Source organism: Colossoma macropomum, unplaced genomic scaffold, assembly GCF_904425465.1.
Source record: "Colossoma macropomum unplaced genomic scaffold, Colossoma_macropomum, whole genome shotgun sequence".
Classification (NCBI taxonomy): Eukaryota; Metazoa; Chordata; class Actinopteri; order Characiformes; family Serrasalmidae; genus Colossoma; species Colossoma macropomum.
The window spans coordinates 4,653,179-4,670,337 of NW_023494810.1; the positions used below are offsets into that span (position 1 = coordinate 4,653,179).

General features: G+C 36.2%; 1 protein-coding gene across 1 annotated transcript in view; it reads left to right on the top strand.

Moving 5' to 3' along the window:
• The first annotated feature begins 1,336 nt into the window (after positions 1–1,336).
• The window catches only part of epha8 (eph receptor A8), a 158,256-nt gene continuing 142,433 nt past the window's right edge, over positions 1,337–17,159 (top strand). Inside the window, exon 1 of the mRNA XM_036559745.1 lies at positions 1,337–1,538. Coding sequence (XP_036415638.1) covers positions 1,451–1,538 — 88 coding nt within the window. The 5' untranslated portion in view covers positions 1,337–1,450. The remainder of the gene's footprint in view (positions 1,539–17,159) is intronic.

The following is a 17,159-nucleotide window of genomic DNA, read 5'->3' on the forward strand; positions in this document are numbered from 1 at the left end:
TTTAAGTACATTATTCATTGTTCAAGAGATATTTCTGAGGAGATTAGATCCATGATAATCCACTTACATAAAGAAAGGGGAAAGGTGAGTTTCCACACTGCAAGTAAAATAATCCTAAATCTAGTCAATATATGTAATATTTACCATTTTGAGATGATTGTGGACTTATTAAAAGATTATCTAGCTAGAAGAACTAGTTAGATAAGCGTATAATAGACATTATTTGCTCATTTTAGGTAATTTTATCAGGTAAAATTATTTCACTATACTGGCTGATAATATTGCTGATTTCAAGCACATTTCTTAAATCAAGCAAAAGCGCAAGCATTAAGCGTATAACAATACCAACAGGAGAAATATTAGATTTATTGACTATTTTTATGATCATTTTACTTGACAAGATACCATTTTTTACAGTGAAAAGAAGATATGGAGAGAATGGGACCCTTAACAACCATGCAAGAACTTGTAGACCACCAAAACTAGCAAATAAAGCTTAAAGCTTTCGTTGTTGAGAGAAAATCAAGCCCCATTCTATGTCAGGTCTGAAAACATCCACAGGTGTTTCAGTCCATCCTTCCACTGTGAGGAGACAACTCTGAGAAAAAAACATAGACAAAAAAGGAGAAAAATTCACACACAAATCAATCAGAGAGGCTGCTGGTGCTCTCAGAACAGTGGCCTGACCTCCCCAGAGTCCAGACCTCAACATTACTGAATGTGTTTGGGATTACTTTGCATCATGTAGCAGAAAATGCAACCAACTTCTAAGACTGAACTTAGGAGATGTAGGAAAATATACCTGCAGATTTCTTTGCAATGAAAGCACATCTCCTAAGAAAAAGAATGAAAGCTGCAATAAAGGCAAAGAGTGAACACTACATCTGAAAAAAATAATATTATTTTTACTCGTTGAGGCATAATTTTCTGTTTAATATGTTTACTGGCCCTGACAAGAAATGAAAAAACTCGTAAAGAATGGCATATAGTCATGCACAATGTGCATAAAATATGCATACCTAGCTGGACATTTGCATGTAGATGAAGTCCTCAAACATAAACGGAAATCTATTATGACATGTATTCTCAACAGAAAGCCTTTTGTTATGTTACGATCAATAAACTTATGGATATAAATCCATACTAACATATGTGTAGCTGAGACAGAAGAGGTGGGGGATTTCAGTGCTCCACTGTTTCACTTGTGCATGTGCCAAGCCGTGTGCTGTAATTGGCTGCCGAGTGCTGACGGACAGGGCTGGCCCCGCCCCCTCAGCCTGCCGGCGCTGCATGTTCCCCCAGCGCAGGCAGGCAGTTTTGAAGTCAGCCGAATGCGCTCTGAGTTCCTGCGCTCCGCTTTCTCCGTTGGCAGAGAGCAAGAGAGAGGGAGCGAGGGAGAGGCAGAGAGAGAGAGAGAGAGGGAGAGAGAGGTTCTCTCCACATTAGCACGATGGCATCAGATCCAGGGCTGCTGCCTCTCGTCCTGTGGACTATATCCTTACAGGTGCTGGGCTCCAGAGCCTCGTCCAACAATGAAGGTACGACTTCATTTATCAGAGATGGGTGTTGTGTGGATGTGTATGGATTTTTGCTTATAGCACAGATAGTGGCATGTTGAGCATGTGTGTAAATGGGTGTGTGTGTGTGTGTTTGTGTGTGTATGTGTGTGTGTGTGTGTATGTATGAGGGGCGCATTGGCACTTTTAATGCACCGTGTGGTCCAGCATCAAAACTTCAGGGAGGTGTGTGTCTAATCTGAGTGTGTGGGTATGCATCAGTGTGTGTGTATGTGTGTGCAGTCTAGTCAGAGCATATATATATATATATATATATATATATATATATATATATATATATATATACATATATATATATATATATATATGCAAAACCAACCTTCTTTTCATTTTCAGTCAAAACGGCCTTTAAGTACAAGTTATTCATAAATTTTTTGTGTCAGAAAACATACAGTACTGTACAAAAGTCCCAGATTTAATCTGGCAAAACGTGTGCTAGTGTTCGTAAAAACAATATACCACACTAGGATAAATGCAAATAAACATAAATATATTTTCTTTTCAAAAACCTTGATATCTTTTGAGGTAGCTGGAAGAACAAAGTTTGGTTCTGTGTTTCTCCTGAACACCTCCAGCCATCACATGGTTCATTTCCAACACCAGCACACCTGAGCTATCAACACCTCCAAAGTTCAGTCTTAGAAGTTGGTTGCATTCTCAGCTTCTCACGATCCAAGAGAACCCCAAACACGTTGGGGTGGCCAGTCCAGTGTCCTTTTTGTCTATTCTTGTTTCTCAATACCACAGGACAGCTGCCCATCCTTTCAGACCCATAGCGCTGAGTCGTCTTCTCACAGTGGAAGGATGGACAGAAACACCTGTGGATGTTTTCAGATCTGAAGCAGCTTGATTTTCTCCTCTCTCTCAGAGATGAAAGTGCTGTTTATCTGGTGGGGGCAGTTTTGGTGTCTCAGGTCTCCCAGGTGGTTGCTAGGAGTCACATTTTCTGTATATCTTTTCATTAGTTTTTGAACTCTAGTTTTGGAAGCCATACACATACAGTGTTGCAAAAGTCATTTTTTAAAATAGCAATAATGTATTGTTTGGTACACAGTTCTGTCAGTTGGTATAATAACACAGTCTTCATTCTTTTCTCAAATCATGTTTTATATTAGGCATCATGTCATGGGGGCAGGTGGTAGGCCCTCCTTTACCGAGAGCTGTGAAGGTGCTCAGACGAATAGTACATTAAAACAACTGTACAAACATCAAATAAAGCATGGGATCACAAAGTGACAGCGAAGTGAGACCTTGTTAGACCAGCTCTGCTCTGTGTATCTAAAAACGTGCAGAAATTGCAATTTATTTGTCTAAAATGCAGTGATGTATATATTTATGTCCATAATAATATGTGTTAAATAGTCACTATAACCTATTATTAAATACTGGCACATGTCCAGTGTCCACTAAACATCACCTCAGTGCAGGAGGCCTGTATCTCTTCACTGTGTGTATGAAGGGGGACATAACAGCACTTTAAATGCAATGAGTATCCAGTGGCAAAACCTGCATGCATGACTGCCTGAGCGCATGAATAAGTTTCCCTGGAGCAGTGTGAGCTGGACGCGTTCCACAGTTAGAGATGCGCTTTTTGTTTTCGTTTCGCGATCGGAGTGTGTGCATGCGCCTGTGCAGGTCAGGACACAAACACAGACTGAACCTTTAGGCCGGTTACAGCGGCACAGGACACACACAGCAGCAGGCTGAGGGTTCATCGCAGACCATTCACCGAGAACACACGCACACCTCCGGCCCCCCGTACTGATCTCTGTTTATTACTCGATGGCTGATCAGAAGCACAGTAAAGATGGTGGGACTTAAATATGTCAAAGCTGCAGCGTTGAACCATCCAAACAGCTCTACTGTACAGCTTTTATACAGCTGTGTGCAAAAGCTTGGGCACCCCAGGTCAAATGACATGCTTTGTTGATTTTCTACACTCTCAGAAATAAAGGTATGAAACAGTCCCCCTCTGGTTACTGGGGTGGGACCCTCAAGGATACATCTCAGTACCTTTAATCAGGGAGCATAACTGTACCTTAATCCACTGATATTATATTCTCTAAGCTGTACTGACTCCACACACCCCGTCTCGTCTCCAGGCTTTTATTTTATTGTTCTGTTTTAAATCATTCGGTTATGAAAAGGTACAAATACGAACTTTTCACCTGGAAAAACTTATTTAAGGTTCACAATCAGACCTTAAAACCACTGTTGTACCTTTGAGGGAACATTTACATTGTTTTTACCTTGATGAATGAAAAATTTACCTGCACAGAAACTTATTTTCTGACAGGATAAGCAAAAAAAGTTAACACATCCTCTACAGAGAACACTGCAAATTTTAATGCACAATTAATCTTTATTTGCTAAATCAAATATATTCATATTGGGGAAAACAAAAACATAAAATGTGACCTGTGCAAAAGTTATAGCACATTTTATATTTTAAATGTTTTTTAAATATTTTAAACTCAAATAAATAAAAAATGTGCACTGTGTAGAGGATGATTTTCACTAATATTTATCATTTAACTGGGGGTTTTCAAACTTTTGCACACGACTGTAATTCTCATGAATGGATTACATAATTCTGTCCCGGCCACGGGTCTTACAGAAATACAGTCTGCGTGAGACGCAGGTACAGTGGAGTCCAAAGGACCAAGAGAACCTGGGGCCGTGAGAGAAAATGCCTCTACTTTGCATCTTTTTCTAATTTACTACAATCTTTTCATGGTTTTAGTGAAATTTGATGAGTTTCTGAATTTACAAACATTTCAGAACTTCTTAATATTTCTCAGTGTTTGGTTTGTCCCAGTTTTGGACTTCAGAAGTTTATGCCAAAGCCTCTGATGAGTTGAATAAATCCATCCAAGAGTCACCTGAACATGTTCGTCAATGGAAGACATGGGACTAAAAAAAAAACCTTAACATGTCACAAATTTGCTTCAGTTTAATCACAACCTTAAAAATAGAACAGAATCTTAAATATTTCTCTCTTATTTTGCTTGTCTTTAATTTTCTTTGATAAAAATTTCTAAAATTCTAAAACTATTTCAAGATTTTTAAGGGGTCTCAGGCTTTGGAACCCCACCGTATATGCTGTATACTCATGAGAAAGCTCTAGGATGTACATATCGTTGCCAACATCAAACTACATAAATTTCTTTCTCTTTCTCTTTTTTTTTTTGCTGTTCATTTTTTACATTTTTATGCTTTTTGAAAATTCCTGCTGCCCTTAACGTTGTGCAAACATTTCATAATGAATAGACCACAGTTCAGAATGACTTGGGATGGAATCTGTGTGCATTAATGTGCATTAAAGTTAAGACATTTTTTTCGGTCATCTAAAAAGTGACCACATTGGAGCTACAAGGTTTATTTCAACAGCAACAATATATTCCCTTAAAATTCACACTGACCTGTAAGATGTTCACATAGTTAGCAGTGAAATTTTGACACAACACTGGCCAGAAATTGAAGCAGTACAACAGCATGAATGATCTCCAAAGTATCTAAGCAAATAAAATGGAATAAAAATAAAGGAAAAAATATGTAACCATATAAAAACATAAGCAGGTCTTTATAAATGTACCAGGGTATAAATGTACCCTACACATGAGCTGAGCACAAAATACAGAAATAGATTAAAAATATGTACCGAAAAAACTTTGTACACTACTGTTCAAATGTTTGGAATCACTTATTATATAATAAATTGGTTTTTTTTTTTATTCAATAATTACTTAAACAGCACACTATACAAAATGCTATAAAGTAGGCAGCAGAAGGCATTTCCAGATTTTATTCAACATTAATGTTTACACTGTCTGGGAGCAACAAGATGTTATTAAAAGATAAATCAAATACTCTGATCATTTATTTTTACTTACTATAGTTATTTTCTACATTCTACAGCTTTCTCACTCATTTTAGAATCATCTACAGCTCTGTTCTTCATTCTGGGCACATCTAAAATTTCTATTTTTGAAAATGATTTGAAACTTGAGAATTTGTATCAGTATTAATATCACATATTCAAATTGTTATATTAGTATTTGAATCATTTTATACATTTTTCTATAACATAATTCTTTGTATTATTACAAGTGACAACAAGTAATTTCAAACTTTTAATGGTACTGTACACTTTTAATAATACTATGGGAACAAATATTGAAATTTTTCAAATTGTTTAAAATGTATAGCATATTTCAATTGTGCAATTACACATTTCTTTTTTTTACAACTTCCTACAAAGGATTTAAAATCTGTGAAGTTGTAGAGTAGCAGCATCACAATAGAATCATTTTGTACACTTTCTACAGTTGTGTGCAAAAGTTTGTGCACACCTAGTCAAATGTCATGTTTTGTTGATTCTCTAAGTGAAAATAAGTAAACACACCCTCTGCACACTTCTGCATATTTTAATGTGTGACTACTGTTTATTTGAATTTAACAATTTGGAAACAAAAATAAAACATAAAATATGGCCTGTATAAAAGAGATGGTGCATTTTATATGTTTTTTATTTATTTTATAATATGTTAAACCCAGTAAATAAATAGATATCGTGTGTTAGTAAGTGTGTCTCTATAAAGGACGTGTTGACTTATTTTCACGTAGAAAATCAACAAAACGTCATTTGACCAGGGGTGCACAAACTTTTGCACAGGGTTGTACATTGTTTTTTGACAGATTTTTTGAAAACAGTGATTCCAAACTTTTGAATGCTGGTCCATGTGTAAATAAACTGGTATATTTGTACATTATATTTCATAAGTAGTAAACTGCCCTTGACTCAAAGTAAAGAAGTAGCACTGAAAGCTGATTCTACACAGCTGTGAACTGTGAAACATGCAAGCCATGCTGCCATTATAACGTAGAACTGCTGGGAGCTCTTTTACCTTAACAACCTGTGATTATGTAACGATCTATGCTGGCATTAAAGGATCTTAACCTGGTCATACGTTACCCTCTATTTCTGACTACACTGCACTGCTGGGTCACTGCTATTTTGCTTCTTTGCGGGGTCAGTGCTAGCAGATCTGATGTGATTTTGCCCTCCATCTCCAGCTCTAGCGTGTCTCCATCTCCCTGCTGCTCTCTCAGACAGAGAGACTGGGAGAGCGAGAGAGGCTTGCGTGTTAGAGAGAGCAGCCGCTGTCACGGGATCTTCCAGTGGGCCACGCTAAAGTGATCTCACACATCGCGTGCCTGTTTGCACACACAACTCAGCTCGATACAGCGTGAGGAGGGCGAGCGAGGCCAGGGAGAGAGAGAGAGAGAGGAACAGAAAGAAGGAGAGAGAGATAGAAAAAGAGATAATAATAATAATAATAATAATAATGATAATAATAACAATAATAATATTTTATTTAGCATCATTCACACATAAATAAACATCAAACATATATAAGAAGACCTTTGATAACAAGACAATTATTGTCAATATTATTTATTTCACCATAAATAATAATAAAAAAAAAAAATAATAATAAATACGTGAAATGGTGCCAAGAATATAATAATAGAGAGGCAAAGGCAGACAAATAGAGGCCGAATGACATTGTTTTAGTTTAAACTGACAAATATTTGAACACTATAGTAGGTGCCAAATTATTCATAGCAGCTACTGAATGATAATTCTTAATATTAGTATTAATAGCTGATTAATAAGCCTGCAGTTTATAGGGGTTAATGTCTCTGGCTGTAGACAGTGGTTGTCAATAACAGTCCAAAAATAATACTGTCAAGTGGTTCAGTGCAACCATGTTAAGTAGCTTCTTGGCTACTTTTATTTTGTAATTAAATATTTATTTGAGTTTGATATAAAAGCAAAACAAGAATACAGCAATGAATAGCAGATAGCATAAAGGCCCCTATGTGCATTCCTGAGCTTCTTAGACTGAGTAGTCAGTGAATTCAAATAAATTACACAACAGTGATTTGAGTAAACGATCTATTAATAATTGATGAGATTGATCGTGTTATGTATTACGCATACAGTTATTCTCCACTAATGAAAGTAAAAGGAAGCAACATGTTTAATAGATTTAACTTTATCTATGCACAGAAGTGGATTTACTGTTTTAAAGCTCTCAGCGCCTCCAAATATGTTGTTAAATTTGACCGAATAAATGTGTTTTTTGAATCGCGTCATTTTAAAACCACTAAGGCTTAAACAGAGAAGATCTGTGATATTGTCCGATGTCCCTGCGCACAGACTCATGGGAAATGCGGTCCGTATACAGTCAGCGTCTTTCATGTTTCGTCACTGCGACAGACTGAGACAGCCCCACTTTTCTAATGTTCAACACTGTGAAGGATGTTCAGAGGGGGGTGAAGTAAGCAGAATACCTGTGATAATGTATGACAATGCCAGCTTCTACTGTAGCAGAGGCTGTAGCTGAGGCTGTAGCTGAGGCTGGGCAGTATGAAAATACTTTATTGTTATTGTGAAAAGTTATGTCGCAATATGCTTTTCTGAGCATGGATATCGTCAGGGCTTAAAGAACACTGACTAACGGCATGGTTTATTACAAAGTCAGCAAAATCAGGCCTGATAAGTTGGAATTAGTGCAGTGCAGTATGTGAAACACTGAAAAAAATCAGTGTAGTTATAACTAGTTTATTATTATGATTATGATGATGATGATGATTATTATTATTATTATTATTAGTAGTAGTAGTAGTAGTAGTGGTAGTAGTAGTAGTAGTAGTAGTAGTAGTAGTAGTAGTGGTAGTAGTAGTAGTAGCCTGATAGTATTTTATATATGCAGCACTACAGGTTGTATTTTGGCTTATTATTATTATTATTATTACACTTATGAAATCTCAGAAAAAGCAAGAAATAATGTGATTTATGTTGTGCATTGTTAAAAATACATTGAAGTACTATGATATGACATTTTTGCCACATTTTGTCTAATTTTTTTAGCAATAGCTGGCTGGGGTTGTAGGTCTAGAAGGTTTATGTACTTTGTTAAACCTAGAAAAAAGTGTTTACATCCAAAGATGTTCTTCTGTGACTGTGTGACACCTACGTAGGATTAGCGAAGGTAGCCAGGTGTCCAGTTTTGGACCAGAGAGTCCGGTTTTGAGCTCTGCTGTCTGGTTGGTACTTCAGAGTCTCACTCTGAAGGTATTAAAGTGGAAAAGGTGCCGTTCTTTTTCTGTCATTGCATGACTCTCTCTCTCAGCACTCTGTTCAACGGCTACATAGAGCAGACAGACCTGAGATCTGTGAGTGCAAACGGTAATGAAGTAAAGGAAGCTGATAATAGAACTGTTTTAGCGTCAGAGGCAAACTGTAAGCGTAAGGAGGTGTTTTAACAGCAGAACGTCAGTCAGACACTTCACTGTTCTTGGTTAATTCAGCATCTGAATAGACTTGAATAGACAAGCAGCTCAGTACATTTTCAACAGACATTACGCTGTATCTGCTCTGTGCGTGTTTCAATTCATTAATAAGTCAATATGTCCATGTGTTTCATTTGTTTATTGAGTCTCATATTCAGGTTCTAGATACATCAATATGTGCAGGATATGTGTTTAATTTGTTTAATAAATCTCATATAAAGGCTTCAGATACATCGATATGTGTCATGTGTTTCAATGAATAAGTCTCAAATATAGGTTCTAGATACATTAATATGTGCACTTTATGTTTCAGTTGTTTAATAAGTCTAACCTATATGTTTTAGATACAGCAATGTGTGCACTTTGTTTCAATTGTTTAAAAAAATCTCATATATTGGTTCTAGATATGTCAATATGTGCACTGCATGTGTTTCTATTGTTTAATAAGTCTCATAAATAGATTCTAGATACATCAATATGTGCACTGTTTCAATTGTTTAAGAAATCTCATATATAAGTTCTAGATAGCTCAATATGCACACAATACATGTTGTAATTATTTAATAAGTCTCATAAATAGATTCTAGATACATCAATATGTGCACTGTGTTTTAATTGTTTAAGAAATCTCATATATAAGTTCTAGATACATCAATATGCACACAATATATAAGTCTCATACATAGATTCTAGATACATCAATACGTGCACTGTTTTAATTGTTTAAGAAATCTCATATATAGGTTCTAGATACATCAATATGCACATAATACAGGTTGTAATTATGTAATAAGTCTCATATATAGATTCTAGATACATCAATATGTGCACTGTTTTAATTGTTCAATAAGTCTCATAAATAGGTTCTAGATACATCAATATGCACACTATGTGTTTTAATTGTTTTATAAGTCTCATATAGATTCTAGATACATCAACATGTGCACTATGTGTTTCAGTTGTTTAATAAGTCTCGTATAGGTTCTAGATACATGTTTTTATTTTGATTCCGGCACTTGCCTCTCTCTTTTGGTTAGAAATATATGATTTTAATAATTGCAATGATACTGATGTGCTTGTAATGATCCAAGTTTCTATTGCTGGGGCAATTTTATATCAAAAATAATGATAATGAAATTAATAAAAAAGCCAGTTACAGCACTGTTATGATTGCAACAGATTTGTGAATATTTCTGGTTACAAATATAATTATAGCAACCTGAAGTGGTCAAAGTAAGAATGTTTTGTTTATTGAATAGCCATTTAACAGCACATTCCTAATGTAACATATCCTTAATACTAATAATTAGCATTAATGGGTTAATTACTGCACTATACCTAATGCTCAGCAGCTGGGCACATGGTCGCCTGCTCTAACAGCCAACAATGATAACCAGACGGTCATGAGGGAAGATGGTCAGTAAAACAAGTAAAATAATGTGCAAATAGTTGCGTCCAGGAGCCAGTGGAAAATCAGCTTTACTCACTAAGATTGCATTGACCATTTAAATGGCTATTGAGTCAATATTATTTCACTGGAACAACACAGCTGATTCAATTTGTTTAGTTCCGTAACAAGACAGACCAACAGCAGTGTGATGGTTCATATTTTTGAGGCACCCTGCCTGGAGTTTCCTGCACATTCTGGTGTCTCATACAACCCGTCAGCTCATTCCTGAGTCAGTGAGAACCTCTGCATTAAAGGCTCATACATATTAAATGGTTAACATGTAAACAGTCAATCAGAGCGGTGTGATGTGAAATGCTCCGTTCTGCTGTCAGAACAAAACCTCATTTCTCCAAAATGACAACTTTACAGGAGAAGGAAAAAACCCACTTTACTTTTAATGTAAGTCAATGGAACCAGACTTTTTTCCTGGTTATTTTGAGCCATTTCTTTTGCTCCAATCATCATGGAATTTACATACAATATAAAGAACTACATGCAAATTATGTCAAAAACTGAAAAATGTCAAAAATGGAAATTTGAGGTTTTGTTCCGACAGCAGTGAAACACATTTTTTATTTTTTATTTATTTATTTTTACGTTCAAAGTGGAGAAGTATATTTACGGTATTCAAAGACAAACTGGTCTCTAAAGAAAACTTATTCTTTCATATTTAGCAATTATCAGCATATTAAAAAGACGGAAGTTCACTGTTCATGGGATGGTATATAAAATGACTAGATATGTGTTGGTGGCATCACATCCCCTGGTTCCCATCACCACCACTGTAAAGAAATCTGAGGTGGTAAGTTTTTCTACTGTGAACCATATTTAACCACTCTGACTTTGTTTGCACCTCATTGAGTGCATTTACATGCACTTAATAATCTGATAACTGCAGAAAATCAGATTTTATCAGTAACTCGATCAACATGTTTACATGCACTTGAGTAATCAGATAATGGGGAAACTCCGGGTCTACATGAGTCAGACAGTAATCAGATTCCTGCTTTGCAACCAGCCAGTAAACTCACAGAAGAAGACGTGATGTAAACGTAGCATAAAACTCAAACTTCATGCTGCGGCTTTTTCTAAACCTCGTTCCACTTTACCTGAAAATGTAAACATACATCATCTAGAAGATGAAGAATATTTAAATCCTTCATTTCGTATTTGGTTTCAGCGCTGCCCCAAAAGTGTTTTGCTGCGTCTCGTGGCTACACTGCTCACTTATTTGCGGTACTGCTGTCTGTTCTCCCGTGCAGACTGAGAAATCCGAAAGAAATCAGAGTAAGAGTTTAAAAGCACTGAGAAATCTGGTTACTGAGCTAAAATCCAGCCTCTTTATCAGATTTCTTAATCAGATTTCTAGATCAGAGTATGATGTTTACATGACCATTTGAATAATCAGATAACTGCAGAAATCTGATCGGATTATTGAGTGTATGTAAACACACTCAGTTATTGCATTAGTCAGGAATGTGAAAACTGATTCTGCTGTAACACCATAAACTGCAGGCTTATTCTGTTATTAATCTAAAAGCGTATTATTCAGATCGTTTAGTGGCCTGAGGATGGAGTTTAATTAGCCCATTGCCAATATGCAGTTTTTCCTTTCAGCTGATGGTGGCAGCAGCAGGCTACCATAAAAATACAGTGTAACGCACTGCATTGTGGTAACAAAGTTAGCTAAAGTTTAAGAGCCTTTGTTCTCTAATGTGATTGAATAAAAATTAAAAATATATCGATTTTTGTTTAGTTTGTCTAAAAAACACTTGAATAGGAATATAATATATTAAACATGTTTTATTGTTATTTACAATTAAATTTATTTTACATCCAAATTGCTCTGAGCAATCCAACAATAAAAGAAGCCTCATGCATCTTTTACACAGTGATAGGAAAGCTCAGATCATATGTGCTGATATTCTGAATATTCTGAAAACAGAATATTTTGAATCATTTCACTGCTGACAGAACCAAACCTCGTATCTCCATTTCTGTTGTTTTTCACTTTTTAGCAGAGTTTGAAAATGCCTGTTGCCCTTTACATTGTGTGGAAATTTCATGATGAATAGACCAAAAGAAATGACCCAAAATGACGTGGAAAAAATTCCGGTTCCATTGACTTACATTAAAAGTAAAGTAGGTTTTTTCCTTCTCCTGTAAAGTCACCATTTTGGAGAAACGAGGTTTTCTTCCACCAACAGCGATATGTGAATAATATTTCAGCCCTTGAGTATTTGGTATGATCTGGCCCTCTTTGAAAATAGCTTGGACTCCTCTGCTGTAAATAGCATTTTAACTGGTACTGGTTTTATTGAAGTCAAATATTTGACAACAACCAATGAATCAAATGAACGAGATTCATTATTTTTTTTTTCATGTTAAAATTATGTACACATTTGAGTCAATTCAATGCATCAGCTTTTCTACTAAATGAAATTAGTGAATAAGTTAGCATATTATTGCTGTGGTCGGAAGAAAACCTTGTATCTCCATTTTTGGCGTTTTTCAGTTTTTGACATAATCTGAAAATGCCTGTGGGCCTTTACGTCGTGTGAAAATTTTATGAAGAATGGACTAAAAGAAACATCCCAAAATGACTTAGAAAAACATTGGGTTCCATTGACTTACATTAAAAGTAAAGTAGGTTTTTTCCTCCTCCTGTAAAGTTACCATTTTGGAGATATGATGTTTTGTTCCGACAGCAGCGATATATAATGTTAGTCAAGAGAGTGAGGAATTAAAGGGTGGCTCCAAATATGAGTCTTAGTGTGTAATGGGTTAAAAGAATCACTTCATCCCAATCAAGTTAGCCGCAACAACAAAAGGGAAACATGAAGAGCTCTGCTGAGCCTGAAAAGCAAGCTGGTAATTGTAAATAACTCGTGGTTGTTTCATCCCGACCTTATTCTGTTAACGTTTTGTGGAACTCTTGTATTAACCTGCACAAAAAAAAGGTCCTTTGAAAACATCTGGCGGGCTGCATTTCTACTTGATCTCACTTTATTCCACATGACTATTACAGATGAAGAAAAGAAATCTATTCATAAAAAAAGATCTCGACGACTTTATTTGCTTCAAAATTCACAGCCAACAAGTAGAAGCAGTTACGCCACGCGTTCATGAATTACTCCCTTTGTTAAATAACTATAAGTTACCCTTCTTTACCCTTAGCCCCTTTGCTTCCCGTGCGATTGCAATAGAAAACAACAAAAAGGGATGAGAAGAAAAGAGACAAACAGAGAAAAGCATGGAAAATGCATGGACAGACACACTGAAAAAGCGATTACGAAACAACGCCCCATTTTTTTACAGCAGCTCAAGAAATGAAAAAGCAGAGACTCGGATCCGGCTGAGGGGAAAATACAGAATATTCAGTAAAAGCCTGCAGTTTTTGATGGCCGATGTTCTGTGGAGAGAAAAAAGAGCGAGTTCACAAGTTCAGCCGAGATGTTTCTGTTTGGCGTCTCATGAATTAATGATTAAAGCATCTCAATTAATTGACCTAATAACGTGATGCGCAGATAGCTGAAGCCGTTTAAAGCTCTTGATGTCTAGGCTTCTTTTTTTCTCCTACTGAGAAAAAGAAAAAAGAAAAAAGAAAAGCTGGCACCAAATTAATTTCACATCCTGCTTGCTGGTGGCTGGAAGGCAATTACAGATATTACAGAAGTGTGCACACCTGATACAGCTAAACCCCCCCAAAAATGAGGGAGAAAAGAAAGCGGGAGAGCGCCTCGGTGCTTGGATATGAGGAGGAGCGGCCTGCTTAGCCATTAGACTGGACTATGCTGTGTTTCTCGGGATTTATTCATCCAAAATGAGCTCATAACATTCACCAAAAATGCACATTAAAAGTCCCATCCTTTGCTTGACCAGCGCTTGACCTCAAAATAATGTGATAATAAACAGATGCATGAATAACGATTTGTTAGGGAAACAGACTATTTGGGTGAACGTGGCCTTGAAGTAGCACGGAGGTATATGGTCATAAAAACATGAATAATCTGTCTGTTAACCCTTTAAAGTTACAGTTATTAATGGCAATTCATTGTAAATTCTCTAAAGCTCTGCTGGGAAAACTTAGCACTAGATGTCGGAACATTGCTGTGAGGATTTGATTGCATGCAGCCACAAGAGCATTAGTGTGGTAAGGGACTGATGTTGGATGGTCAGTTCTGGATCAGAAAAAGCTCTCCAGCTCATCCCACATATATTGGATGGATCTCCATCACTCTAGAGAATGCAGCTCCACTGCTCTACAGCCCAATGCTGGGGGGCTTTATACCTCTCTAGCCCACAATAGGCATTGGGCATGGTGGCCTTAGGCTCATGTGTGGTTGCTCTACAGTGTCCCATTCTATGGACAGTGCTTTTCTTTGGAGATTACACAAGCTGTGTGCTCTATGGACACTGTGTTCGCAGTGGGTTCACCTAAAAGTAGCTGAATTCTCTAATTAGACGGGGTGTCTGGATACTTTTGGATATGCAGTGTAAGAGAACAGACTAATTATTATACTGTTAACTCATTGTTGATATGTTTCAAAAGCATATTGTAATTTTGTATTGATTTCATATACATTATTATCATGGCTTACTGAAACAAGAAGGAAGAGATTGTCAAAGATGCAGATTGTAAATGATTGTAACTGTGTAATTATTATGTAATTACATAATTACATTTCAATCATATAGCAAAAAGACAGTTAATACTCTAGAATTCTACTGTAATGTTCTACAGTCACTGGATCTGAAATGACTCTAAGAAACTACAATGTTCATGCACAGTGTTTTGTTTGGAGTCAGAGGGGTTTCGTTGCTCACTCCATGATTTCCTCTCCGCCTGATGGAATTAGGCCTCAGTCGAACATCCCACCACAACGACAGCCACAAAGAACACACTGTCAGTCCATTCACACATCACATGACTCTGAATATGTGACCATTAAAAGCCTGACGCATCTTTAAACCCGCGTTTCTCACGTCCGGTGACAGCCTTCTGTGCTTTAGGGGAAAAAAAGAAGAAGCAGGAAAATAAGGGGGGAAAGGAGAAGCTTGCTCAAAGAGTGACAGAGTCAAAAGGAATCCTGCAAGTCCTCATCCTTCCACTGAGAGGGACAGTAATTCCAGAGCAGGACAGTAAAATTCCAGTCCTTTTCCTTGTAATTGGCAGCATGCAGAAAGCTTTAAGGATACGCTACTGTTTGGAATCACTTTAGAGTCATATTAATCATTATTGCTATTTAAATTGATAATAACCAGTGTAGGTTATTATATTAAAATATGATAAACTCATCTTTAGTATTTATTTTTTAGTTTTAATATCAATATTATTCCAATATTTTCTATTTAAAGTAATTTCTTGATAAGTTTTCTGCCTGGAGATTTGATCACTACTTTTTGAATATGAAGCATCATTTATGTAAATTTATTTATAACTTTAATCTCAACGTTGTACAACTTTCTTCCATTTTAGAATTATCCACAGCTCTTTTCATCATTCTAGAAATATTATTATATGAATTATTAATTGAAGCTGTAGTGAATAATTATACGAGACTCATTTATACATGTATTCGCAACAAAATTGAAAATGATTTAGATTTACACTATTAATAACAAAAAGTTTCATTTTTTCACATTTTCTGAATAATTAAATTAAATCAGTAAGATGTAAACAAAGTCATTCAGAGTGGTTTGATGTGAAATTCATTGTCATGAAATTCATTTTGTTGTGAAGTTCATTGTAGAGAAACTTACCAACTCTGATTTCTTTACAGTGCTGGTGAATGGAACCAGGCGTCACAATAGCTGAAGTAATACATTGTCTTAGGGGGCTTTTTACTGCTATGATATGAATAGTTTTTAAAATTAAGTTTTAGGCTGAAATCGTATCATAAAAGTATTGTTAAACCATGAATGAGTTTACATGCACTTAATAATCCGAAAACTGCAGAAAATTAGATTTTGTCAGTAATCCAATCAACTCGTTTATATGCTCTTGAGTAATCAGATAATGTTAAACTCCAGGTCTACATGAGTCAGACAGTGATCAGATTTCTCCTTTACAACCAGCCAATAAACTGACAGAAGAAGACGAGACGTAAACGTAATGTAAATCTCAAACTTTGTCTTTTATTAAAACATTGCGCCACTTCTATGACCATGCATCATCTCGAAGATGAAGAATAATAAAATCCTTGATTTTGTCGAGCATGAAGTTGGTTTCAGCGTCGCTCCAAAAGTTTTGCTGCATCTCTCAGCAACGCTGCTTGCTTATTTCTGGTACTGTGGTCTGTTTTGCACGAGCACAGACTGAAAAATCCAAAAGAAATCAGAGTAAGAGTTTACACGCCCTGAGAAATCTGATTACTGAGCTAAAATCAGATTTCTTAATCAGATTTCTAGCCCTTACTCTGATCTAAGAAATCACAGTGTGCTGCTTACACGACCATTTGAATAATCTGCAGAAATCCGATTATGATCGACTTATCGAGTGCATGTAAACACACTCATTGTCTCAGAGATCAGGCAGTATATTTATAACCATTGTGTGTGATAACTTTCTGTGAGGGAGCTTTTAGAGGCATAAATGCTGCAGACATCTGGTTCCTATCATCACCATTGTGAATAGTTGACTCTGTAAGTTTATCTAGAATAGAGTATTTCACATCAAACCACTCTGAATGACTTTGTTTACATCTTTACCAGTTATTTATGCATAAAAATGGTGGAATTCAATTCAATGGTTCTTGACTTGAACATAC